The sequence below is a fragment of the Rhinopithecus roxellana genome, chromosome 13, assembly GCF_007565055.1.
Source record: "Rhinopithecus roxellana isolate Shanxi Qingling chromosome 13, ASM756505v1, whole genome shotgun sequence".
Lineage (NCBI taxonomy): Eukaryota > Metazoa > Chordata > Mammalia > Primates > Cercopithecidae > Rhinopithecus > Rhinopithecus roxellana.
In genome coordinates this window covers 2,357,551-2,383,748 of record NC_044561.1, presented here as the reverse complement: position 1 = coordinate 2,383,748, position 26,198 = coordinate 2,357,551, and the positions used below count along the sequence as shown (strand labels likewise).

Genomic DNA, 26,198 nt, shown 5'->3' with positions numbered 1-26,198 from the left:
ATCGGCCACCCTGGCACAGAGAAGGTCACAGGAATGAATATGCCACGCACAGGGGCAGCAGAAATTTAGTTGCGTTGGGGGAAGTACTGTGGAGCCAGCAGTGTGAGGGCTGTGCTGTGAGGACCCAGTAGGATTTGAATGTACAGATAGGCAGAGGGCACGTGCCCAGCCCAGGCTCTGGGCTCTTGCCACAGCGTGTGGCAACTTCCAGGGGCTTGCTTATTGGTGCTGCACGGGGACGTCTCCTTTGTTGAGATGGCGCCAGAGGCAGAGCAGGTGTTAGTGAAGGGGAGTGAGCACAGGACCAGCTGTCTCCCAAGAGGCTGCGGCACTGGCCAAGGCTTTGGGGGCTGGATTTGTGCCCCACCCAGCTCCTCTCTTGTGGCTATCTCCACAGCCCTCCCTACTGACTGGGTTCCTGGCTTTGTTTTCTCAGCCATGATGAGGAGCAGCCCTGGGCCAGGTGCCACAGTGTGAGAGGCTCCAGGGTCAGGCTATAGAACCACCCAAACCAGGTCTGGGAGCGAGCTATCTGTGGGAAAGGTCAGGGCCTGTTTTTCTCCTCGACTTGGCAGCTGCTGGCTGTTTAAGGGACCTACCTCCTTGTCCCTTCCCAGCCACAGGTCCAAGAGGCAAACAGCGAATTCCCATGGAGGAGAATCACTGTACTCCAAGTGGACATGGCCGGTAGGTAAGTGTAACTTTTTCTGCTGCTGCTCAGTAGCACTGAGAGACAGGAAGGCACCCCCCCACCCTGCCACCCCGCCACACTCTTTGTGATGGGGTTATCAATGACAGCTAATAAAACCACCTCACTTCTTCCTCATGCCAGCCCTTGACCCACAGACACTGGAGGAGGCCTGCGTCAGGCCCCGCCCCCACCACAACTGGGCTTTAGCTGAAAGTTGTGGGTGTCTGAACTTTAGGAATAAGTCTTCGGGGACATTCGTTTGGCCAAGAATTCATTCCCTCATCTGCCCAAGAGCAGCTGCCCTAGGTGATGTGCAAAGGTCATTTCCTCATCTGCCCAAGAGCAGGTGCCCTAGGTAATATGCAAAAGCCACATGTAGGCCACATCCCACAGCTCTTGGGCATCATTTATTTTTTGCATAGGCATAAATTAGGATCTGGAGATAAAAAACTTAAGAACCAGTAGTGCAGCATTTGTGACAGGAGAGCGCAAAACAAAGCCTGGCTGCCTCGAGATGGAGCAGGGGCAGCCTCACCACCACTGCTTCCAGCCTCAAGCTCCAGAGTGGATTTGAGGCTCGGCACTGCAGTGAAGGGGCCTGCCTGCCTTCTTGCCCCTTCCCCGCGGCCGGACCACCAGACACAGCTGGTACCAGTGCCCTAGGCCCCTCTCCATGGCCAGGAACAAGAAACTGAGTATCACCCAATGCCCCACAGAACGGGGCTAGGAATCAAGCCCTTAGCTTTTCGGTTAGAAAAACAGACCTTGAAAAATATATACATAATACAGTGGGGCCTGCTGGCTCTAAAAGTCCCCTCTTCCCCCTTCCCTACCCAGGGTAACTTCTGCCAGCCTCTTCCCCCAGCGCCCACCAACTGCCCCACAGAGAACAAACCAGAAGGGCCACTACCTGAACAAGAGCTGCAAGAGCCCAAGGGGGCAGCCTGAGCAGAGGGCCCCTACATCAGGGGCTGGTTAGATCGGGGAGCCCAGTGCAGATAGACCTCCCACCCCAATACCCTGAACGTCCCCACGAGAGCCCAGGAGTTCCATGCTCCCCACTCTTCTTGCTAACCCCAGATGCTAATCACCCCAAAGACAGGTCTAGGTCTCTGTACCCCAGGAGAATGTGGAAAGCAAGCTTGGGCACTGGCAGGTCCTAGCAGGAATGGGGAGCAGGGTGGGCCCCAACCCAGCATCAGGAGAGAGAAAAGCAACTACTGTCCCCAGCAGAGGGGAAGCCTACAGGGTTGGCTCTGGGCCTTAGAAGATCACAGGAGCCAGTCCCCTTTAGGGCACAAGAAGCCCCATGGCCCACTGCTACTCTACCTGGGACAAATACTTTTTGTCGAAGCCCCTCAGAGACCCTGTGGTTCAGGTTTCCCTAGGTGGAGGGCACTAAACTTGCAGGAGAGCTGGGCAGCTCTACATCAGGCGCTTCCTACCTGGATAAAGTCCCATCCTGCCCTTGAGCTGAGCACCCTCCTCCCAGAGGGCCTCGCTTCCCTGCCCCGGGGCAGAGGCAGCTCACCTAGTCTAGGCCCTAGCTCGCCCCTCCCACAGCCCTGGCACCTGCTTCATCCATAGGCCTCCTTGCAGCAGCTCCCAGGCACCAGCCCCCAACCCCAGGCAATACCAGTCAGGTCTCACCTCTCCCAACGTCCCAGACCCCCACGATATGCTACATATATACACACTCCCAGGATGGGAAGCAGACACCACGGGCACGGAGGGAAGGAAGAAGGGAGCTGCTGGATCCTGCTGACCTCCTCGAGCCAGCTGCTGCTCAGTAGACTCTGCCCGTCCTTCTCATCTGCATGGGGCCACAGGCTCCTCTCTTGTGCTCCTGGAAGTCAGAGCGCCGAGCAAGCGTGTGGGGGAAGCGGCGGGGTGCTGTTCACCCACTCCCAGATGGCTGGCAGCAGGCACCAGAAAGCGGGGCTAGTGGGCAGGCTCCCCATGCACTCTGAAGCGGTAGATGCAGGTGTACTCAGGGTGGCCCCAGTTAGTCAGGATCCGCAGCTCCACCACCTGGTATGTGGCCATCGAAGGGGCCTGGGTAGAAGAAAGGGATTAAGAGCATCAGAGACCTGAGGCCTCACTGACAGACAAGGTGGGAAGGGGAGACAGCCTCACCTAGGGCCACATGGCTCCCCTGCTCCTCCCCTGGGGCTCTGAAGAGAACCGGGCTTCAAAAGCTCCGATCTTTAGTCTCCCAAGCAGTGTTTCCAGCCAGTGGGCTAAGGGGCCACCTGTAGCATGATTCATCTGAAGCCGGAATGAATTCATCCACAATCGCTTTTTTATTGTGATCAACAGATAGAACCACCTTTATAAAGGGCTTATAGATGCTGATGTGTGGCACACTTGATTCCTTTCTCAAGTGACCATCAGGCCTCTCTAGCGACAGTGTTGGGAACAGTGTTAGCAGCACATCTTACCCGGGCAGATGCCACAGGCCTAGCATACTGCTGGCTTGTCCCTTCTCTCTGGCACATCATTCTGTCCTCTACCCTGTTTTTTTTTTTGAGACAGGGTCTTGCTCTGTCGCCCAGGCTGGAGTGCAGTGGTGTGATCACAGTTCACTGCCTCAACCTTCTGGGCTCAAGGGTTAGCCTCCCCAGTAGCTGCCAACACACCCGGCTAAATTTTTTTTTTTTTTTTTTGAGATGGAGTCTGGCTCTGTTGCCCAGGCTGGAGTGCAGTGGCCAGATCTCAGCTCACTGCAAGCTTCGCCTCCCGGATTTACGCCATTCTCCTGCCTCAGCCTCCCGAGTAGCTGGGACTACAGGCGCCCGCCTTTACGCCTGGCTAATTTTTTGTATTTTTAGTAGAGAGGGGGTTTTACCGTGTTAGCCAGGATGGTCTCGATCTCCTGACCTCGTGATCCACCCGTCTCGGCCTCCCAAAGTGCTGGGATTACAGGCTTGAGCCACCGCGCCCGGCCAATTTTTAAACATTTTTTGTAGAGACGGGATCTCGCTGTGTTCACCAGGCTGGTCTTGAACTCCTGGGCTCAAGCAATCCCCTTGCCTTGGCCTTGCAAAGTCCTGGGATTACAGGCATGAGCCACCTCTTCTGGTCTCTCTACTTTCCTAAAGAGAAATCCCAACCTCTCTCGAAGCCTAGTTACCACCTCAGAGCTGATGACAACTCAGTTCTTTCTGGCTCCCCTGACAGCTCCACCGGACTGTCCCATAGGTGCTTCAGACTCAGCCAGACCTGCTCCCTGCTCTGCATCAGCCCCCTTCCCAGTTGCTTCTTCCTCCCACCCCATCCAACCTGACATTCACGACCCTCCCTGATACATCTTTGTCCTCAGTCCCAACGCCCCTCTCCCCCACCTATCCTGTTCTGGCTGCTTCCCCGCAACCACTTCTTGACGGGTCTCCCAGGCCCAGGCTCGCCCCCTTTGAGTCATATAGTGATGTTAGTCAAATGGACATAGCTTTGTCACCTGAAGCACAGCACTGCCTCCCCCAGGCCCCTGAGGGCTGAATTCCTGCCTCTGCGGGCTCCTCTTCCTGCCACTGTCCCTTGTCCACCTCCCACTATCCCCCTGCAACCCAATTTTTCACTCCAGGATGCCCCCAGTGTGGGGCTTAGGCGACTGGTTTGTTCAAATGCAGGCTCTTGGGTCCTGTCAGCCCTAAGGAACCAGTCTCCTGGGGTGGAGACTGGGAATCTGCATTTCTAACTGACCTAGGAGATCCAATGCCCACTGAAGTTTAAGCCGCATGCACTGCCTGAGGCCCCAGCTGGCCTTGGGAGAATGCCCGCACCCTGGCACGTGCTGGCGGTGGCTCCTCAGATGCCTCTCCCAGCCCTTCTCTCCTGGCCACCCAACCCCTCCTGTGTAAAGCCTGCCTCCTGGTGTCCTTTTCCAGGAAGCTTCCCTTATGCTGCCCTTCTGGAAGGTGCCTTCCCCTGTGCTGACATCTGCAGGATGCGCCTTACACCCCATTTGGATGTCACATCTTGAGCTGTGGGAAAGGAGGGCAGGGCTTCCCTCTCTGAGCCCCATGCCCAGCAGGGTAAGTGTCCAGGGAGCGCCTGCTGCCTGGATGGGCGGTTTGCGCTGCTTCTGCTAGCACAGCAGAATCCCGTACCTGCAAGTGAAACGTCTGAATAGGCTCGCCGTCCTGATCGTAAGTGAACTTGCCAAGGAGTGTCCCCTCCTGCTGCAGGTCTTCATCAAACCCCTGCAAAGAGAGTGAAGGGAAGTGTGGAGGGGCTGGAGCAGGGAGAACACCCCTCCCCACTCCAATCCCTGCTCCTCCCAGCCAGAGGTCAGGCACCAGCGTGGCCTATGACAAGTCCCTTAACTCTCTTGTGCCAGTTTCTGCCTCCAAAGCCTGAGGTAACACAGACTGAAACGCTGTCTCCCACCCTGGCTCCTCCTCTTCCAAATCCACTCCCCTCCCTCCCAGTCCAAGGGTGACCCTGACTTGATCCTCAGTAGAGAGGCCCACAGGATCCTCCTGCAGCCCCTCTGGCCCCGCCACGGGACAGATACTCACAAAGATGGCGAAGTCCTTGGGAGCACTGGAGATGGTGCTGTTGGGTGACAAGGCCTTGGGCACATGCTCTAAGGTAACGGCTGTGGGGCGGATGCGAGCAGAGAGGCGGACCACGGCGAAGCCCTGGGGCCCCTGGAAGGCCCAGCAGTTGCCTGGGTGCACATCTGGCTGGAGGAGCAGAAAGTCATGTCAGACAGGGCCCTGAGTCTAGCTCTTGCTGACCCCGGATGGGACCGGCCCCCAGTGTGCTCAGAGCCCCTGCTACTGTGCTTGCCAGGTGCCCACCTGGAGGATGACTCGGGGTGACTGGGAGTGGTACCACAGGGGGATGCCGAAGAGGCTGAGGAGGGCTGTCTTGGTCTCATAGGTCTCGGAACATCGGGTGCTGATGACGCTGGCCCCTGAGACAGGAGAGGAAGGCAGGATGAGCTCCCGCACGGCAAGAGGGCCCAGCTCAGGCCATTGGCAGTCTCCTCGCGGAGGGCAGACAGCAGATGCCCCAGGTCTAGTCTTTAACCCTAACCCAGATGCCCAGAGCAGCTTTAAAGGTCAGCCTCTCCCCAGCCCAGGATGGTGCTCGGTACGTTCCGACTTGCCTGAATTGCCACTTGCCTTGTGGGGGTTCTAGGTTTGGGTAACCTGCTGATCCTGAGCTTTGCTTGCTCTACCCCACCACCAACCTGGTAGGTGCCAGGGGACCGGCCATTGTGGGGCCCAGGACAAGGCAAAGTGAGGAAAGCAGGGCACGTACCTCCTGACTCCAGGGCATAGTCCGCCAGCCCAATGCGGTCTTCACTGTAGCGCTGCAGGGCCTGCTTCACGATGCGGTGCACCTGCTGCAATGCGGGCACCAGGAGACGGTTGTGGCAGGGAGCAGACATGTCCCCTGTCACCTCGCGGCCGTGGGCCAAGCACCCATGGGCTGACCCCTTCTAGGCTTGCACTGTGCTGGTGCCCAGGCAGATGTGGGCACACTGCCACCCACCCATGCCAGCCCCACAGCATGCAGAGCCTCCTGCTTGGCACTTCCATCCTGGAACCTGCCAGGGAGCTGGCAGTATGGGACTGTCCAGGGCTCCCAGGGAGGAGAGCTGTAGGTGGGTGTGTGGAGGGGGCATGTGGGCCTCACCTCCTCTGTCACTCCAATCACACCTTCTTTCTGCAGTGTCACGCCCAGGGAGGCTGCGGCTTCCCTGGCCGACTTGCCCTGCATCTCTGCCACATGGGTGAGGATCTTGCTCTCCAGCTCTCGCAGCTGAGCTTGCATCTCCTCTCTCTGAAGGAGCCCCATGCGGCCCCCTCCGCCTCGGGCAAGGAACTGACTGATCCAAGCTGGGAACTGAGATTCCACCTAAAGGAACCAAAAAGGGTGTCACCCTGGGGGGCTTGCAGGGACAGCAGGAGCTGCTATGACAGGGTCAGTGCTTAGCTGGATAGCAGGGATAGGGTAGGAGGGAGGCCACTGGAGGAGAGTTATGAACACTCTCCATGGGCACTGACAGAAAAACAGGGAGAATGCCTGCCAATGAGAGCCCACATGTGCCAAGGCCAGCGCCACAGTCTCTTGGGCATAACAGAGGCTGCAGGGGCAAGGGGTGCCTGCTTTGCAGGCCCCAGGACACGTGGTCTCAGAGGAGGAGGAGAGGGACCGGCAGGGCCCTGATGGTTCCCACTCACGTCGTCCCGCACAGCCTGGATCTGCTGGGGCAGCAAGCCCACTTCATCCGCCACTAAGCTCTGCTTCAGCGCCAGAGCCGCCAGCTCCTGCTGCAGGCCGGCCAGCTGGTCCTCCAGCCGCCTCAGCTCCTTCACAGAGCTCTCCCGGAAGGACTCCTGGGTCATGCTGGTCCCAGAGAGAGAAGAGTAAGCCTCAGATCTCTTTGGTGGGAGGTAAGGCCACACCGAAGAAGAAAGAGGACCCCCTAGTGGGTTCCTGTCCTGACAGCGGGTGTCCAGCACTCATCATGAACCTGAGAAGGGGCAAGGCCTCTCCTGGGGGTTCTGGCTGCAGAACATAGTGCAGGTGCCCAGGAACTAGCCTGCCTGTGCCAAGGAGCTAATTCTGAGCCTGCTCCCTTTCTAAGCCCAGAGTCCATAATTTACTCTGCCTCAGCCTCTCACATCTTCCACAAGCATGGACATCTAGGGCATGGGAAGGCGGTTATGTGAGGCTGTAAGAAAGGATGCTATGTCTATAAATGAATTGAGGTCCTCTCACAGGGCCTGCCCCCCGCCCTCAGGATCCCCCTGCTAACCTCCATGGCACCTCAAAGACAGGCCCTGGGCAGGGGTCCTGAGCTGGGCTTCAGCCCCTCCCCACAACCCTCTGCTTGGCAAGACAATCAGAACTCTGTCTGGGGCTCTGCTCCCCAGTCCTGCCTGGAGAGTGGGTGGGGCTGGGGAGGAGCAGGCCGAGGCCAGCTGGTGGTGCCCAGTACCTTTGCCACTCTGACTTCAGCTGCTGGATGCGAGCCTCGGACTCCTGTGTAGGAAGAAGAGACAAACACAAGAAATGCCCAGCTCAGAAATTGATGTTCCAAGCTCAGAAATTGGTGTTCCAGAGTAGGATCTGCTGTCTGTTAGCGTCTTTGCTTAACCACACCCCTGCCCAAGGTTTGGCTGCTGACCCCTGCAGCAAAAATCAAACTGGCCTCCTGGTCAAAGCCCTCATGAGTCTCGTCCATGTCTAACACACTGAGGTATCCGTTCACCCACACTCAGCACGTGCACACCAGCATGGCAGGCTGCTGTGCCCCGGCACACCCCAGGGAGCCCCTGCACAGCTCTCCAACTAAGGGGTCAGGGGTCAAACAGAGAAGTCAGAGGAGGGCACGCCCCTCCCTATGCAACACCCAAGCAGTCCCTTTGGAAGGGCTGAGGGGTCTGAGGTGAACATGTTGGATGGGGCCAGGACCCGGTCACAGGCCCTGAGTGCCCAAGCCCGCTGACCTGGGAGGCCCGGACGATCTTCTTGAAGAGGTCTTCTGAGTCTTGCTGATGCTCTGCTCTCAGGGCAGACAGTTCTTCCTGTCAGACAGCAGTGAGAGGACAAGTCTGACAGAGTCATGCTTATAGGGACCCTTATGACTAGGAAGTGGTGGAACTGGAATTCAGACAAGGTGTTTGCTTCCAAAGCCCTGGCTGGCTCTCAGCCTTCAGGCTACATTGCTTCTCTGAACCATGCAAGACTCCTGCTTCATCTCCACTGCACACCTGTGCAGTGTCAGGCACCATGCTGGGGCCTTCTACTCACACAGCTCACTATGGGGGTGGGGGAGATATGATGGCCTCCATCAAAGAGGAGGAAACTGAGGCTTAGAGAAGGTGAGGAAGCCTGGCGTGGTGGCTCATGCCTGTAATCCCAGGACTTTGGGAGGCCAAGGCGGGGAGATCAGTTGAGGTCAGGAGTTCAAGACCAGCCTGGCCAACATGGTGAAACCCTGTTTCTACGAAAAATACAAAAAAATTAGCTGGATGTGGTGGTGCACACCTGTAATCCAGCTACTTGGGAGGCTGAGGCAGGAGAATCACTTGAACCCGGGAGGCACAGGTTGCAGTGAGTCGAGATCACGCCACTACACTCCAGGCTGGGTGACAGAGTGAGACCATGTCTCCAAAAAAAAAAAAAAAGAAGAAAAAGAGAAGGGGATTAACTGCCAAATGGCAGAGCTGTCTGATCCCAAATGGCACTTGTTCTCTCTCTTGCTGGCCACCTTCAGGCGTTCCTACGGGTGTCACCCACCTCCCACCCTGAGGTATTCCGCCTCCTACCTGGATGTGAGCAGCAGCTTCCCTGCGGAAATCCTCCTTCAGGGCAGCCTCACGGCGGCTCACCAGCCCCTCCAGCAGTGCCAGGGTGTCCTCGTGGCTCAGGCCACCACCGCCTCCCTGGCCAGGAGCCCCTTGCCGCAGCTCTAGACGTTCCAGCCGCATGGCCTCCTTCTGCCAGTTGGAGGAAAATTCAGCAGCAAGAGCTTCCAGACGCCGCTCCAGAGAGTGTACTCGGGACATAACACGCTGCTCAGCCTGGCAGGGCGGAGAGAGAGCCACTGAGTGAGGGACCCTTGGATGACAGTGCTTCCCAAAGACCATCCCGACACAGCCAACACAGAAAGAAAGGGAAAAGATTCCACAGATATTCCAGCATAAGTCCATGCAGGGCCAGCTGGAGCTCATAGGCAGGAGCTGCCGACCTCTGAGCTGGGGGTGCCGGGAGCTGGGGATCACTGGGTGCTGGTCACAGAGGAGGGTCCCTGAGGACACAGTACAGAAGTCTGATCCCAGAGGAGGAAGGAAGGTGGCCCGGGGAGAAGGTCTGAGTGCAGCGATGGTCCAAGAGGAGGACTGGAAGCTTCAGGATGGCTGCAGGGGGCCATGGACCCTGCTGGCCTGAAGCTCACTCCTTCCCCGCCTCCTGCAGGGGCAGGGGAGCCAGGGCTGTGACTTCAGCCTGTGGACTCTCAATGGCTTTCACTCTTTTCCTAGGGAACTATGGCTAAGAGACAGAATAATTGGAAAATATGTTCTTTTTCTTCTTTAGCAGGATGTCCCACAGAGAAAATGGAATAAATGTCATTTGGACTGAGGGTGGCATTTGATAGTGTGTCATGAATTTGAGAACGTTGTTGGCTTAACAACAAAATCATTGCCAAGAGAAGTGATAAAAACTGTCAAATAAAGGGCAGGGAGCTACTGAGCAGCAGAAGTTCTGAGTTTTAGAAATTTTGGTTTTTAAATAGGCGCTACATTTGCATGACTCAAAAAGCACACAAAAAGGCTGGATGTGGTGGCTCATGCCTGTAATCGCAGCACTTTGGGAGGCCAAGGCTGGTGGATCACCTGAGGTCAGAAGTTCGAGACCAGCCTGGCCAATATGGGGAAACCCTGTCTTTCCTAAATATACAAAAATTAGCTGGGGATGGTAGCAGTCTCCTATAATCCCAGCTACTCAGGACGCTGAGGCAGGAGAATCGCTTGAACCCGGGAGGCGGAGGTTGCAGTGAGATGAGATCATGCCACTGCACTTTAGTCTGGGCAACAAGAGCAAGACTCTGTCTCAAAAAAAAAAAAAAAAAAAGCCCACAAAAACCAGCAAAAAATCCTCTGCCCCATCCCCCTAGTTGCCTCACCACCAGCCTCTCCCAGACCAGGAAGCTGTTTTTATTTTAACTTCATGCAAATGTTGCTAATACAAGATATATATATATACATATATATATATATATTTTTTTTTACTCTTTTTTTTACAAAAGAGATGGCTTTGAAATTGAACTGTATTTAGTGTCTTTAATGGTGAAAAAAGGAAAAGTCATAGATGACATGTCATTATTTTGTAAAACAATAAGATCATGATCTGGTACTCACTTTGGCAGCACATATAATAAAATTGGAAAGATCATGGTCTGGAAAGTAATATATGATTAAACATGTGATACTGGTTGGATGCGGTGGCTCACGCCTGTAATCCCAGCACTTAGGGAGGCCAAGGCGGGTGGATCATGAGGTCAGGAGATAGAAACCATCCTGGCCAACATGGTGAAACCCTGTCTCTACTGAAAATACAAAAATTAGCTGGGCATGGTGGTGCGTGCCTGTAGTCCCAGCCACTCGGGAGGCTGAGGCAGGAGAACCGCTTAACCCAGGAGGTGGAGGCTGCAGTGAGCCGAGATCGTGCCACTGCACTCCTGGGTGACACAGCAAGCTTCTGTCTAAAAAAAAAAAAAAAAAAAAGTGATACCATGCCAGGTGCAGTGACTCATGCCTGTAATCTCAGCACTTTGGAAGGCTGAGGCAGGAGGATTGCTTGAAGCCAGGAGTTCAAGACCAGCCTGGACAACATAGTGAGACCCTGTCTCTACAAAAATTTTTTTAAAAATTAGACAGACATAGTGATGCACACCTGTAGTCCTAGCTACTTGGCAGGCTGATGTAGGAGGATCGCTTGAGCCTGGGAGTTCAAGGTTAAAATGAGTTATGATTGTACCACTGCACTCCAGCCTGGACAACAGAATGAGACCCTGTCTCAAACAATTTTTAAATGAATACTAAAAATATGATACCAAGTTAAATTCAGTGAGGTGTAAGTGCAACTCAAATAACTATAATTAGAAAATGAAGAGTTTTATTAAAAATACAGACAGGGCCTCACTGTGTTGCCTAGGTTAGTCTCGAACTCCTGGCCTTAAGTGATCCTCCCACCTTGGCCTCCAAAGTGCTGAGATTACAGGTGTGAGCCACCAGGCCTGGCCTCGAGGTTTAAATGGTCAGTATCAGGACCTGTGCTCACCTTGCTTTCTGGTTATGCTAACTGCAGGCTCCTTGAGGGCACAGCCTGGGCCTGATCCATCTTTCGACTCTGGCAGATTATAAAAATGGCCACTATTCCTCACTTCTCCCTGCAGCCGCACCTCTGCCATGCGACCTTGTGCGTTCTCTTGCTGAGAGGTGAAGTCTATTTCCCTCTCCTTGAATCTGGATTTGGCTCTGAGATTTGCTGTAGCCAACAGAATGTGGTGGGAGTGATGGTGTACTGGCTCTGGATCAAGGCCTCAAAGGTCTGGCTGCCTTGGTTCTCTCTTGAAACCCTGCCTGGGTGCGATAAGAAACAGCTGGGGCTAGCCTGTCAGGTGAGTAAAGTGCACATGGAGCACAGCTGTCCTAGGCAAGGGCCTCGGCCAGCTGGCCCCCAGCTGACCCTGCTAGCCAACTGCAGACAGACAGATCCACACAGGCAAGTGCGAGCCCAGCCAAGATTGCTTCTCTTTTCTCAGACCAGAAAGACCACCCAGATAACCCACAGGCTCATGAACTAATCAAACGCTTGTAGTTTTAAGCCACTGCTTTTAGGGGCGGATTATCTGTGGTAAGAGGTAACTGACTGAGATATTACCTTAGTCATAGAAGGTGCTCAGTAAATATTCGTGAAACAGTAACAAAAAGGAACAAAGTAGACAAGACAATTTGTTGGATTCCTTTTCTTTCTGTTTTCTGTGCTTCGTAGGGTGGCAACTAACAGTACGCCTCAGCTTTGTGTATACGGTGTGAGGCAGGCTGAGGGCGCACCCACCACTTTCACTGTCACCTAATTATTGCTAAACTCTTGGGAGCTACCACCCTTAGAGACTCACCTGGAAATGTGACGAGTCTCTGGATTCCCAGCCCTCATCCTGCCTCCTGCTGTCCTTCGCTGCCCACCAGGAAACCAAAGCAGGGTGGAATGTCTGCAGCCCATAGGGGTAGAAATACCAAGCGCCTGTGCACAGGGGAGAGGGTGTTACCCCAGCTGGGCCTCCAGCAAGAGGCGCGTGCCAGGGAGGATGGCTGCCTGATCCCTGCCAGTGCTCCTGGCCTGTCCCACTCGTGGAGCTGTGCCCTTCCAGAAGCATCAGAGGGATGCAGATGCCCCCATTCTCTGAGGTGGCAAATTCCACCCGACAACCTCAGAGTATATTTATTCTCACACTCCCGCAGGAATCCTTCATCTTTCCATAAATGGGAAAACTTGGAGGAAACATTTTGAATGAGTTGGGGATGATCCAGGGTACAGCCCAGAGGACCTGATGGTGGTTCTCAGCCCTGTCTGGATGTCAGAATCACCTGGGGAGCTTTTAGTACAGCCAGGCCTGGCCCTGCCCTCTGAAGAGCAAGCTAATTGGCCTGGGGTGGGTCCCCTGTTTAGGTGGGTTTGCAAACCTCCCTGGTGACTGTCATGGGCTGCCATGGCTGAAAATCACTGAAACAGAAAGCACCACCCCCGTCTAAGAGAGGCTGCTCGCTGCCCAGACATGAGCACCAAGCTGCAGCCACACAGACATGTTCATTCTGTTGTCAGGGCCATCTGTTTGAGACCTGTTTACTCCTGAGCTCTGGGGCAGGTGGCGGGGGAGTGGGAGAGGGAGGGCTTTCTGTCCTGATAAACCTCCATTTGCTACTCAAGCACCAGCGGTTGGCAGGTGCAAAAGGAAGCTCATGCCCATGGGGCTTGAAGTCCAGCGTGGACATGGCCCTCATGCACACGGTCCCTGAACAGGTCACTGAGCCCCCTCCACTCGCATTTCCACGTGATAGGTTCACAGCACCGACTACAGCAACCCCACGAGGCCATGGTGAAGCTCAAATTAAACTGAGATAATGCATGGGAAAGTGCTCTCTGGGTACATTGCTATGCAATTATAAAGAATCACTGACTGGGCCAGGCGCGGTGGCTCATGCCTGTAATCCCAGCACTTTGGGAGTCTGAGGCGGGCAGATCACAAGGTCAGGAGATCGAGACCACGGTGAAACCCTGTCTCTACTAAAAATACAAAAAATTAGCCAGGCGCGGTGGCAGGCACCTGTAGTCCCAGCTACTCAGGAAGCTGAGGCAGGAGAATGGCGTGAACCTGGGAGGTGGAGCTTGCAGTGAGCCGAGATTACGCCACTGCACTCCAGCCTGGGTGACAGAGCGAGACTCCGTCTCAAAAAAATAATAATAATAATAATCTGGGCGTGGTGGCTCAGGCCTGTAATCCCAGCACTTTGGGAAGCCGAGGGAGGTGGATCACTTGAGGTCAGGAGTTTGAGACCAGACTGGCTAACATGGCGAAACCCCATCTCTACTAAAAATATAAAAATTAGCTGGGTGTGGTGGCATGCACCTGTAATCCCAGCTACTTGGGAGGCTGAGGCAGGAGAATTGCTTGAACCCAGGAGGCAGAGGTTGCAGTGAGCCAAGATTGTGCCACTGAACTTGAGCCTGGGCGACAGAGCAAAACTCTGTCTCAAAAAAAAAAAGGAAGCATTATTATTATTTTAAGGGTGGTGCTCAGTTTCCACTGGATATGAAATAGCTATTCTTGTAATAGCAAACACAAAAAGGAAGCTAACTTTTGGAAAACTGTTGTACCCTGTTATTAATAAAAGAAATACAAGTTGAATGATATTAAGCTTATTAAATGAACTTTCAAGAAATAATAAAACACGATCTTTAATTGGTACAGTCATTAAAATTGAGCTGAGAGTCACACAGGCAATTCATATGAAACTAGCAAAGCTGTCAAGTGAAAAGCTGAACACAAAATGCCTATATAAACAAGGAAGGGCTGGGTGCAGTGGCTCACACCTGTAATCCCAACACTTTGGGAGGCCAAGGCGGGTGGATCACTTGAGGTCAGGAGTTCGAGACCAGCCTGGCCAACATGGTGATACCCCGTCTCTACTAAAAATACAAAAAATTAGCCGTGAATGGTGCTGCGTGCCTGTAATCTCAGCTACTTGGGAGGTTGAGGTGGGAGGATCACCTGAGCTCGGAAGGTCAAGGCTGCAGTGAGCTGTGTTCATGCCACTGCACTTCAGCTTGGGTGAAGAGCAAGACTTTGTCTCAAAACAAACGGAAAAGCAAGGCAGGCCTGTGCTAGCACCTGGGATGATTCAGGGCAGCTGGTAAGTGACTGGTGTAAAAAGAGGCACTTATGGCCGGGCGCGGTGGCTCACACCTGTAATCCCAGCACTTTGGGAGGCCAAAGTGGGCGGATCACCTGAGGTCAGGAGTTCAAGACCAGCCTGACCAACATGGAGAAACCCCATCTCTACTAAAAATACAAAATTTGCTGGGTGTGTTGGCACATGCCTGTAATCCCAGCTACTCGGGAGACTGAGGCAGGAGAATCACTTGAACCTGAGAGGTGGAGGTTGTGGTGAGCTGAGATCGCGCCATTGCGCTCCAGCCTGGGCAACAAGAGCAAAACTCCGTCCAAAAAAAAAAAAAAAAAAGCACATTATCTCCCTTTGCTGCTTCATTGTTTTTACTTTAAAGACAGCTCAAGATTTAACTTCATCTTGTAAAAATAACTCCCTCACAGCCGATGTCCCTGTTGGAGTGGAGGGAGGATGACTGCTAATGATAACAGGAGGGCATCCCACTCTTCACCCAATGCTGCAGCACTAGGGTGTGCTCCTGCCCAGGGCGGCGCAAAGGAGGCTCAGGAGAGGTGGGGAGGGTCATGCAGAGATGATTCAGGGTCCAGAACTCAGGCCCTGCCCAGGCACGGGTTCACCCCACCCCATCCTGCCCCTTCCCTGCCTGCCAAGGGTCACCACCCTCTGGTGAACACATCTCTGTGCCTCCCTCCACTCTCCCCAGGCAGGCTTACCATACGTCAGGCACGTCAGCAAGAGCAGCGGCAGCAGGAACCAGAGGAACGTCTTCAGGGACGAGAAGCGCCTAGACCACATGGAAGGGCAGGACAGGGGAGGCAGAGGTGTGAGGGGAGCTCCAGGCCTCCACGTTCCACCCAGGGAATACCCTGAGATGTTTTCCTGGGTGCTGAACTAGAGCTAAGGAGGATAGCTTTGAGCTTCTTACCATGCCAGGGCCAGCCTGGACACATCAGAGCCTTTCCTGCTGGGCAGGTCTTAGAGTGATGGGACAGTTTTTACTGAATTTTACTGATGTTATTAAAAATGGTATGGTCTTTTAAAGACTCGAAAATTTGTATATGGACAGGTCCTCTAAGTATGCAAATATGGAAAAAAAGTAACTCCTTAAATAATAACAAGGAACCTGTTTTTGGTGACACAAACCCATCCTTGCCCCTTGTTTCAGTGTGGCCAGCTGTCCTCTCTGCCCAGACCTGGATTGTGGCCAGAGGGATCCTGACTTCTGGGTTCCGTGTTCTTTCTTCTGCCTAAGGGGCACGTTCTCAAGTCCTGGTTCTGCTGGTTTAGGGACTTGGGGAATGCACCCACCGCATCCTCAGGCAGAGCCTCTTTGTGGCTCTGACCATGAGTGGGGAACTCGGGGGGTCAGATTGTCCCAGGCCCAGGAAGGAAGATGGACTTTCTGGGAAACCCCACTTCTTGCCTGGAGTCAGTGGGCCTACCCCGCAGGAGGAAAGGCATCATGTGTCTGAGAGCCAGGCACAGCTGGACTAGTGTGGTGTTGAGTTGAATGTGTCCAAGAAGAAACAATCCGTGCTCTGGAATCCTGTCTTGAGGGGCTATCGATTTGGGGAGAAAAACCTGAAAACCTGACTCTGAGTCTATCCTCTGTCAGGCTGGGGTGGGCTTTGGGGAGGCTACTCCGTGATCACTAATAAAAGCTCCAGGGAAACCGGGGAAAACCCTCAGAGAATCGAACATTACAAGTTGACACACTTTATCAGTCCCTTCACCCCAGGGCCTTGCGATTGATTGGCAAGGGTGGAGTCTCGCTCACCTGGTTAAAACGAAGACGTCAAGGAGGGAGGCAGCTGTGGTCAGGCGGTACCAGGTGGTGCCAGCCCACCAGTAGAGAAGTCTGAAGAGCCGGCCTAGAAGAATGACCATCAAGCCTAAGGCTCCACATGGTGGTTGGGGGCACCACTCCCTTGTCCCGTTTGTCGTCCTCCCTGCCCCCACCCCACCCCCACCTGCCAGTATGCCTCTGTCCTGCCCTACCAGGACCCAGCTCCTTGGATCCCACCTGCCCACACCTTCTGTCCTGCTCTGCAGCTGCTCCTTCCCTTCCATGCAAGGGGGTCCCCACAGCCCTGGGCTCCCAGTGATTATTCCAGAATGACCTTTCCCCGACGGTCCTACAGTCTCTGCATGGGCAGGATGCCCAACTGCAGAGAGATGGGTAAGAAAGCACTACCACCAAGAATGGAAGTAACTGGGCACGGCTTGCAGCCCACCTGGCGAAGTGACCACCATCCAGAGTAAGGAGCCCGCCCGTGAGACAGCGTTCCGGAGCCGTGAGCCGGAACTCTGCTGGTCCGCATCCGAGTAGCCTGCGGGGAACGAGGACACTGGCTCAGTCTCTGTCACTTTCAAGCCTCTTCCTTCACTGTCTTCTGTGAGCCAAGACCAGAAGTCACCTATCCTCCTTCATATCCCCGCAGCCCCACACAGACCATTCTGTTTCCTCTGACAGCTTCCTGTTTGCATCCCTCTCCTCACCAGCCACCCCTCAAGCTGCTGTTCAGAACTAGATGATGGGGTCTGACATGCACACCACTCAGAAAGACTGAGCACCCACCGTGTGTGGAGCCCCATGGGAAAGTGTTGGAATGGGCCTGAATGCAATGGTGTTGGCCTTAGGTTGCCACAGACTTGTAGGGCGGGGAGGACAGAGAATTGAGGGGCGGTCACAGCCTAGGGCGCCAGGGGCCACCGCAGGCCAGGCTGGAGCATATCCAGCGCCGGGCATGGGAGGGGCGGTGTGCCTGCCACATGCTGCCCTCTCTCCAGCTCTCCGGGGCTCTCCGCCCAGCCTTCCTGAGGCTTCCCAGCAGCCTCGGATCTGCTCGGGAGGGAGGAAGCATCACCTACCCATGTAGTCGTCCTCAGAGGAGTAGCCCGAGGAAGAGCCCAGGAAGTCCTCGGTGGCCTTGCGCCCCACGAGCCCGCTGGCCCTGCTGCTCTCCGAGCCGCCCGTGCCTCTCCTCCTCCGCACCCGCAGGTCCTCGCCTGTGCAGGGAAGAACCAGGGGCTCTTCTGGGCCTCCAAGAGCTTCTGAAAAGCGGGGCCTGGGCAGAGAGGTGCTCTGAGGAGGGAATCCCGGGGACTGCAGGGGACACTGCGAGGAGTATCTCGAGGGAGGTGGAGGAAGCAAAGCCCAGGGAGAAGAGGGCTCCACACTCACCCCAGTCGGCGTCACCGTGCAGTTCCTCCAGGGCGCTCCTGGGCGGGAACGCGGTGCCGATGTAGGACTCACGGACCAGCGACTCACTGTAGTAGGAGGTGTGTGCATCAGAGGATGGGCCCAGCTGTGGTGCTGGGGACAGGCGCTTCATGTTGCTGGATTTCCTCTTTAAGGTCCTGTGGGACAACCATGAGGGCAGAGGCAGGGAGCAGGGAGGTGAGCCCAGCCAGAAGCATGAAGGAAAGCCACAGCCTGCAGCCCTGCCTAGTGCAGGGTGTGGGTTCCCTTGTTGCTAGGCAACTTGCAGCTGCCATTCCCCTGACTCTTCCAATGCTGGCACTTCCTCTCCTGTTATCTCTGAATCTCACCAGCAGATGGGCAAGACAGGCAGTGGCAGCCGGGGATGGAGCCAGATTCAAACTTTATAACCCACTGAAACCAGACAGACCTGGCCTGGCCTCGGAGCTAGCCAGAGCCTTGGGGCCTGTCCTCTGGGCCCCATGTCTGTGAGAGGGGCAGGACAACCAGGCAGCTGCCGCTGCAGCCCATTTCCCAGTGGCCTGAGGACTTCCGCCTGTCCTCAGCCGTGTCGCTGGCCAGCTGCTGAGGCCGGACAGGTGGTGAGACATGCGGGCGTGGGGCCAGGAAGGATGGTAAGGCTGACACGCCCGTCCAGAGCAGAGGGGGTTCCTGTGAGCCCAGCCTGCAGTTTTGGGGTTTCCGGCCTGGCTTATGCTTGAAGCTGCCTCTCTCCACTTCCTGTTTTCTTTCTTTCCTTTTTTTTTGAGATTGAGATGGAGTTTCGCTCTTGTTGCCCAGGCTGGAGTGCAATGCCATGATCTCGGCTCACTGCAACCTCCGCCTCCCAGGTTCAAACGATCCTCCTGCCTCAGCCTCCTGAGTAGCTGGGATTACAGCTGCCCACCACCACGCCCGGCTAATTTTTGTATTTTTAGTAGAGACGGGGTTTCACTATGTTGGTCAGGCTCAGGTGATCCACCCACCTTGACCTCCCAAAGAGCTGGCATTACAGGTGTGAGCTGCCGCACCCAGCCTACCACTTCCTGTTTTCTAAGCATGAGGGCAGCAGCCCGGCTCACAGTCGCGGGGAGAAGAAGGGGTGCTGCATGCTCATACACATTGAGCAAGGCAGGACCCCCTTGATGGGATGGGGGCCCACGTCCTTCAATCTCTGTCCCTGAAGGTTGTAACAAGAAGGCAGGGCGATGGCTGGACTAGAGGGCGTGCGGGCAGTGACCAAAAGCATGTGCGGTCGCCAGGGGCTGTGGCACTCCCTCGGGTCCCCACCTGAGAGGACTATCTTTAAACAGGGTGCTCTGGCTCCCGGCCACTGAGCTCCCTCCGCTGCTGCTGCTGCCGCCGTCATCGTCACCCTGGGAGTAGCGCGTGAGGCGCTGGCTTCTTCGGGACATGATGAGGTGGGATGTGGACTCTTCCCCTGAAGAGAATCTAAGGAGAGAGAGGAGGAGGAGGACTGGATGTGAGGCCTGGGGCTGTCCCCAGCTCCCCTCTGGAGGAGGTGGAATGGAGGCATCACCTCACAGCCGAGAACAGACCACCCCCCAACCCCTGGCATTCAGTCTAAACAGCCCTGATGGGGGGCAAGGCAGGGATCTGTGAAGCAGCCCCGCACTGTGCATCGGCTGGAGTCATGCCCGGCCTGGGGCTCACTTAGTGACTCTGGAGCCTCTTCCAGGGCGCTTTCCACAGGCTTCCCAATTTTCAGTTTCCTTGTCTTTATCCTTCGTGGTGCTGAGCTCCGTACAAGCCAGAATTGGGTCTTCCTCGACCTCTAACAAGTAGCAGAGACTCTGGCACGTGACAGGCACCTGCAAGCTTCTGGTCACTACCTGCACGCCCGGTGGTCCAGCCATCCCACCTGCCTTCTCCCTAGAGACTTCTCCCAGTCTCACTCTAGCTGTGTCCCTTTGCTGACATACGCTCGTTGATCGAGGGCCCCAGCGAACCTTGATGGAAAACCCCATGTAGATCCCACCTATGTTCTTCTTCTTTTTTTTTTTTTTTTGAGACAGAGTCTCGCTTTGCCACCCAGGCTGGAGTGCAGTGGTGCAATCTCGGCTCACTGCAACCTCTACCTTCCCGGTTCAAGTGATTCTCCTGCCTCAGACTCCCAAGTGGCTGGGATTACAGGTGTGCGTCACTGTGACCAGCTAATTTTTGTATTTTTAGTAGAGAGGGGATTTCGCCATGTTGGCCAGGCTGCTCTCAAACTCCTGACCTCAGGTGATCCGCCCACCTCAGCTTCCCAAAGTGCTGGGATTATAGGCATGAGCCATCGCGCTCAGCCAAAAGCATTTTTCTTTTTTCTTTTTTTATAGTAGAGATGGGGTTTCACTACGTTGGCCAGGCTCCCACCTACGTCCTGATGGTGCTCGCACTCTCTGTCCCCATGGTGCACATTGTGCTGCCACATCTTGGTAAGATGATGATAAAATGGTAAGTGTCTGCTGGGTCCAGGCTCCTTGTATACCCCATTTATGATTATTAGAAGCAAGGTAGGTATCATGACTCCCATTTACAAGGGAAGAACCTGGACACTGAGGCAATAGGGTAACTTGCCTACAGTCCCCAGCCTGTAAGTGACAAAGCCAGGGTTTGGGCTCAGCTCTGACAGGCTGTAGGGCCTGGGTCTTTCTACTCAGCCATAAAGTTTTCCAGTTGTTTCAGGAATGTATTGAAGATTCTAGAATCTTTTTTAGCCCCACACATGCACAAAACAAGGCGGTATACAAACTTGTTACACAACTAATATTTGTTAGCAAACTAACAAAATAGGGAGGAGGAGGGCAGCATGAGTTACAGTCAGTTCTGGTCACCACGTGCGGCAGAGATCAAGGCTCTGGAACTGATAATGAGGACAAAGGAAGCCAGAGTGCAAAGATCTGGCAAAAGGTGGCATTCTGTGACTGGAGGAAGATTAATGAACCGCTAAGGTCTAGACACCCAAATTCAAAGTCCTCGACTACCAACATGAGGAGTCTCAACGTTAGTGCCTCCGCTGGCCTGTATGACAAAGTCACTTGAGAATTCCTAGCACTTGCTTGTGACTTTTGATCACTTCTAATATTCCTAGTTGATACTTAAATGACCAGTTCTCTGGGTTGTGTGGCAGGTATAGAAGTACACTTCCCAACCCAGGCTGCAGAAACCCGAAGGTCTGTTTAGTCCAGCTAGAAAGTCCTCCTCTGAAAAACAAGCAGCCTCATGTCCTGGCCTTCTTGGCGTCTTCCCAGGTCAGATGCCCATCTGGCATCCCCCCCTACTTTTAGCTGGTGTTGGAAAAGGGACCGATTGGTAGTAGGAAAAGCAGGAAGTTGGCCTGGGTCCTTGTCTCTATTCCTGTCCTTATAAGGTAATCCCTCCTCCCCCCTCCCTGCCCTGGCCTGTGCCGCCCCTACCTGAAGGCTCCAGCTGCCCACACAGGGACTCCTCTTAGCCCCTGTCCTGCTGAAGGAGGTGACACCTTTGCCCAGGGCAGAAACAAAGCAACATGTTTATACCATACCCAAGCTGCTGCTGGGAAGAACTAAATATTCTGATGGAGGTTGAGGGGGGAGTGCTGAAAACTGTCAGCACCCGCCTCTGCCCTCCCAGAACTCCCAGAGATGCCTCTTAGTCTTTCCTGAGGTATCCTGGCATCACAAAACAGTTTACCACTGAGTATGGGTTTCACAAGATGAAAAAGGTCGAGGCCCCATTCTCCAAAACAAGAAGTGAGCCTCTAGGAGCTGAAATCTACTACTGCGCATCAGAATAGACACCACCCCCGCCCCACCTCCTCCCCAACAATCAGTTAAGAAATGCTCACCTAAAGCTTCCTTCCCCACTTCTCAGCTGGGCGACATCCTTTTCTCAATTCCGCCCTTCCCCATCACAAACATCTCCATCCATCTTCAGACTTAACCCAGATCTGGGGCATCTTCCTCGTGACATTTCCACTCCCTGGGCACAGTCAGGCCACACGCCCTTGTGGGACGTGCCAAACGGCCGGTGCTAACTCCCCCGGCCCTCATTCCCACAGGCCGAACCTGCAGAAATTGTCACCAAAGGCGAGCCTTCAAGGCTCTCTAAGTCACACCGCAGCCCCCATTGCTTTGTTTTGTTTTGTTTTGTTTTGTTTTAGAACTGAACAAAACAGGCCTTCCTCCGAGGCCCTGAGATCTGACAGGCAGAGGCTGGGAACTGCCTGTCCCTGGAAACGGCTTCTCTGGCACAAAACCCGTAGGGACTGCCCGGGGCCGGGTTGGGGCAGCTGGCCTTTGCCCTCCTCCTCCCGGGAGGCTGCCCGGGAAGTCCCGCCCGCAGACACCGCCCTCCCGGCTGACCAGTGGCGCGGCGGGCGCGGCGGGGGCCGGGAGGTGAGTCAGGGCGCGGGCCGCGGACCCGGGTGGGGACTGGAGCCGGCCCAGCGCGGCCCGGAGAGGAGGAAGCAGGCCTGGCCGGGCGGCCCCGCCCAAGCGGCCCGACGGTGACCCGGGGTCAGGCCGGCCCGCGGCCCCTCACCCTCTCCTGCGCTCGCCCGCACTCACCTGCTGCCGCGGCGGCTCCTAACCCGGCCGGGGGCGTTCGAGGCCCGCCCGCCGCCGGGGCGCGCCCCCTTTCCGCGTGGGGATCCCGCGGGCGGTGCTCCGCGCAGGGCGAGACGGCGGCCGGGCCCGGGGCGCGCGGGCACGCGAAGAGCGGCGACGCGGGACGACGCGGGCGGGCGGACAATGCGGCCGGCGGAGGCCCGCGCTGCGCGAGTGGGGCCGGGCGGCGCGCGTGTGGCTGACTGTGTATGTGTGCGCCTGTCAGTCAACGCTGACAGGCCGCAGCCCATTGGCCAGGCTCTGCCGGCCGTTGCCGCCCACCGCCGCCACCCATTGGGCGGTTTGAACACAAAGCCCCGGCTCGCCCCGCCCTCGCGTGGGCCCAGCTGCCCTGCACGCTCAGCCTAGGAGTCCGCGCGTGGGAGACACTGAGCGGGCGGGGACCCCCAGGCCGCGGGAAGACGCCACGGGAGGCTGTGCTGGGGCTCGGGCTCGGCAGGGCACTGGACTCCAGATCTGGCGGCTCAGAGCACCTGAGACCGCTCCGAGCGCCCCCACGCGCGCCCGCAGGCTGGCTCACCAGGCCGGCGTCCGAGGGAAAGGTGGGAGTCCCCGCAGCAGCGGCGCGCGGGTGGCCCTTGGTGCGCTCTCGGTGAGGTTGTCAAGGACTTGCTCAACACCCGGCACCGGTGCTGTTGTCCTCTTAGCCGACCATGTCTACACCCATTTTACAGACAAGGAAACAGGTTGCTAATTTTGGGATTCCAGACATGCTGGGAGGCCCTGCCTCTTCCCAAGCTTTACTCAGAGCACCCAAGTTTCACGACAGCTCTTCTGTTGTTTGTCTTAAATAGATTTTCTATTTTATTTAAATAGAGACAAGATCTCACTATGTTTGCCTAGGCTGGTCACGAACTCCTGAGCTCCAGTGATCCTCCCGCCTCGGCTTCCCCAAAGTACTAGGATTACAGGCATGAGCCACCGCGCCCAGCCAGCTCTTCTGTTTTAAGGACGGTGCTTGCCGCGCTTGAGCTGTGGGAAGGCAGGGCTGGCCACTCATTGTTCTACCTTACTCAAACTTGCAACGAGTGCTCAGCATTTGAGTAAAATGCCGCCTGACTCCGGGGGTCCTGTTCCTTGCCTCACCACCTGCCAGCTGTACAGATAGACCAGGTGCACAGTTTGGGATGAATCACTTTTTGTGCCAGCCCTTCTAAGGGAAGTTGAACAGTGGTTATTTTACTTTCATTTTAATTTATTTTATTAATTTTTTTTTTTTGAGACGGAGTCTCGCTGTGTCGCCCAGGCTGGAGTGCAGTGGCGCGATCTTGGCTCACTGCAAGCTCCACCTCCCGGGTTCACGCCATTCTCCTGCCTCGGCCTCCCGAGAAACTGGGACTACAGGCGCCCGCCACCACGCCCGGCTAATTATTTTTGTATTTTTAGTAGAGACGGGGTTTCACCGCCTCAGCCAGGTTGGTCTCGATCTCCTGATCTCGTGCTCCGCCCGTCTCAGCCTCCCAAAGTGTTGGAATTACAGGCGTGAGCCACGGCGCCCGGCCTTTACTTTTAAAATACCAAGAGGAAACGAGACAAGAATGACAAAATCACAGGAAGGCACAGGAAGGCTCTGGGGTCGGGGGATTGAGGAAAGGCAAAACCCTCATGCTAAAGTGGCTTCAGCCCAACTCCAGACAAAACCAGTCCCCTTTCCTGGACCTACATTGCCCGCTCTGGAAAGAGAAGAATCTCCTGCTCCTCCAGCCTCCTGGAGACCCTGGTGCTGGCCATTATCACTCCTAGGTTTAGACTGCAAGCTCTTTGAGGACATGGACAAGCTCTCCAGAGCCTGGTACGGAGCCTGGCTCTGGTCTGAGTGTCTGCTGAATGGAGGAATGAAAGGAGAATTCAAATCAGACATAGGGGCAGCATCCAGGTAGGGGAAGGGCCTCTCTTACTCCTCATCTCTGGGATGCTTAACTCCAGAATTCTGTCCTAACCACTTCTGTGGAGTTTCCACATCCTACCGCCCCCACTGCACAGCCTGCTTCCCCCTCTTTGGGGTTCCTGGCAGACAGGGGGTTCTGGCCTTGTGGGGGGTGAGGAGTCCAAGTGTCCTCCCAGGATGTGCTGAGTGGATGTGTGAGGCTCATGCCCACAGGCTGACTGAAGGCAGACCCCTCTTAAACTCTGCGTCCTCTGGGGGCTGGGAGCAGGCAGAATAATGGTCGCCACAGGAATTCGGTACTAATGCTTGGAATCTGTGACTGCTACCTACACTCAAAGACTTTGCATATGTGACTAAAGATTCTGAAATGAGATTATCCTAGATTATCAGGGTGGGCCCTAAGTGTAACACAAGTATCCCTTTAAGAGAGAGATAGGGGCTGGGCACTGTGGCATACGCCTGTAATCCCAGCACTTTGGGAGGCTGAGGCAGGTGGATCACTTGAGTTCAGGAGTTTGAGACCAGCCTGGCCAAATTAGTGAGACCACCGCCCCCCTCCCTGCCCCATCTCTTAAAAAAAAAAGAAAAGAAAAGAAAAGAAAAGAAAAAAATAGCTGGGCATGATGGTTCATGCCAGTGGTCCCAGCTACTCAGGAGGCTGAGGTGGGAGAATCACTTGAACCCAAGAGTTTGAGACCCACCTGGGCAACATAGTGAGACCCCATCTCTAAAAAAGAAAAACAAAAAAAGAAAAAAATTAGCTGGGCATGATGTTGTGTGCCTGTAGTCTTAGCTACTCAGGAGGCTGAGGTGAGAGGATAGCTTGAGCCTGGGAAGTCAAGGGCACAGGGAGCCAAGATCAAGCCACCACACTCCAGCCTGGGTGACAGAGCAAGACTGTTTCAAAACAAACAAAAAACCAAAGAGAGGCAGAGAAGACGAGGAGAGGGCAATGTAACCATGGAGGCGGAGATTAGAGTGATGAAACCACAAGCCAAGGAATCAGAATAATGATAACTGGCCTGTGTGCCACACCGATGGGCTCTGTGGCCTTGGACAAGTCAACGGGGCTCTCTGGCTTTCATTTCCTCTTGCGTGAGGGTCACTGTGAGCAAAGGACATCTGAACTACGTCATCACAAAGGGGTTTTGTCACCATGATCTTTGCGGGGAGAAGGGAGGAGGTTGGGCTCTTGATTTGTCCTGGACCCATCCTCTGTCAGGTGGGCTTCCCTGTGCTGCCAGAGAGCAGGGCCTCCCCTCTAACACTCCACGAGATGGTGGAATGTGCTGTGTGCCTGTCTGCCTCCCCCATGGACACTGGACAGTGACAGGTCCTGGTGGGTGCTCAGCGTCCTGTGAACACGAGAGTGAAGGAAGAGCCTCCAGACACCTGCCTGCAACCCAGGCCACCTCCACGTCCCTCCCTGCTGTCAGCATCAGCCAGCAGCCAGGGTGTCGGCGTCTGTCATTTAACCATCACAGACAAGCCTTGGCGGGGGCGGGGGACTTTCATGTCAGGCATTCTGGCTGCAGGAACACGCTTGGCAGCTGTCAGAGGGTGGTAACCTCAGGGGAGCTTGGCAACCCTCCCTCCAACTCCTAGGGGCTGTTTCTCTGCACCTATGGGGATGTGATGTGGGCTCCCTATTCCACCTCACCCAGCCTGGTGACAAAGGCTCCGTTTTTACACAGTCTTTCATCCCGAGAGCTCAAAGAGCTCCGCACCAGGTGACAAGCACAGTTAAGCTCATTTTATGGAAGAAGGCTACTCTGAGGAGTGCAGGCGTGGGATCCAGGTTACAAAATGGGTCAGCCAGGGTGCCAGGAACACAACGTGGGCCCCTGACCGAGGGGAACAGTCTTAG

At 55.3% G+C, this 26,198-nt stretch overlaps 1 protein-coding gene across 2 annotated transcripts; it reads right to left on the bottom strand.

Moving 5' to 3' along the window:
• Positions 1 to 1,071: 1,071 nt before the first annotated feature.
• Positions 1,072 to 22,630, bottom strand: SUN2 (Sad1 and UNC84 domain containing 2). Of its 2 annotated transcripts, none has more exons than XM_010389257.2 (18): positions 22,384 to 22,630; positions 19,121 to 19,282; positions 17,813 to 17,988; positions 17,500 to 17,637; positions 16,863 to 16,958; positions 16,406 to 16,499; positions 15,342 to 15,412; positions 12,339 to 12,463; positions 8,983 to 9,237; positions 8,161 to 8,238; positions 7,650 to 7,693; positions 6,889 to 7,054; positions 6,341 to 6,562; positions 5,963 to 6,047; positions 5,497 to 5,612; positions 5,212 to 5,379; positions 4,801 to 4,893; positions 1,072 to 2,746 (listed from the first exon to the last, which is right to left on the bottom strand). In XM_010389257.2, the coding sequence occupies exons 2-18, from the start codon at positions 19,243 to 19,245 to the stop codon at positions 2,633 to 2,635; spliced, it is 2,166 nt and encodes a 721-aa protein (XP_010387559.1). In that variant the 5' UTR covers positions 19,246 to 19,282; positions 22,384 to 22,630; the 3' UTR covers positions 1,072 to 2,632. The 2 variants fall into 2 exon arrangements, with proteins under 2 accessions (XP_010387559.1, XP_010387560.1); XM_010389258.2 differs by lacking the exon at positions 22,384 to 22,630 and adding an exon at positions 21,663 to 22,017.
• Positions 22,631 to 26,198: the final 3,568 nt, after the last annotated feature.

Excerpts from the sequence above, each read along its gene's own strand:
- SUN2 (XM_010389257.2), bottom strand. The coding sequence starts at position 19,245 with ATGTCCCGAAGAAGCCAGCGCCTCACGCGCTACTCCCAGGGTGACGAT. Across the intron at positions 7,055-7,649 it reads CTGAAGTCAGAGTGGCAAAG|CATGACCCAGGAGTCCTTCC; the intron begins GTACTGGGCACC and ends CTCTGGGACCAG. Across the intron at positions 4,894-5,211 it reads CCAAGGACTTCGCCATCTTT|GGGTTTGATGAAGACCTGCA; the intron begins GTGAGTATCTGT and ends CTCTCTTTGCAG.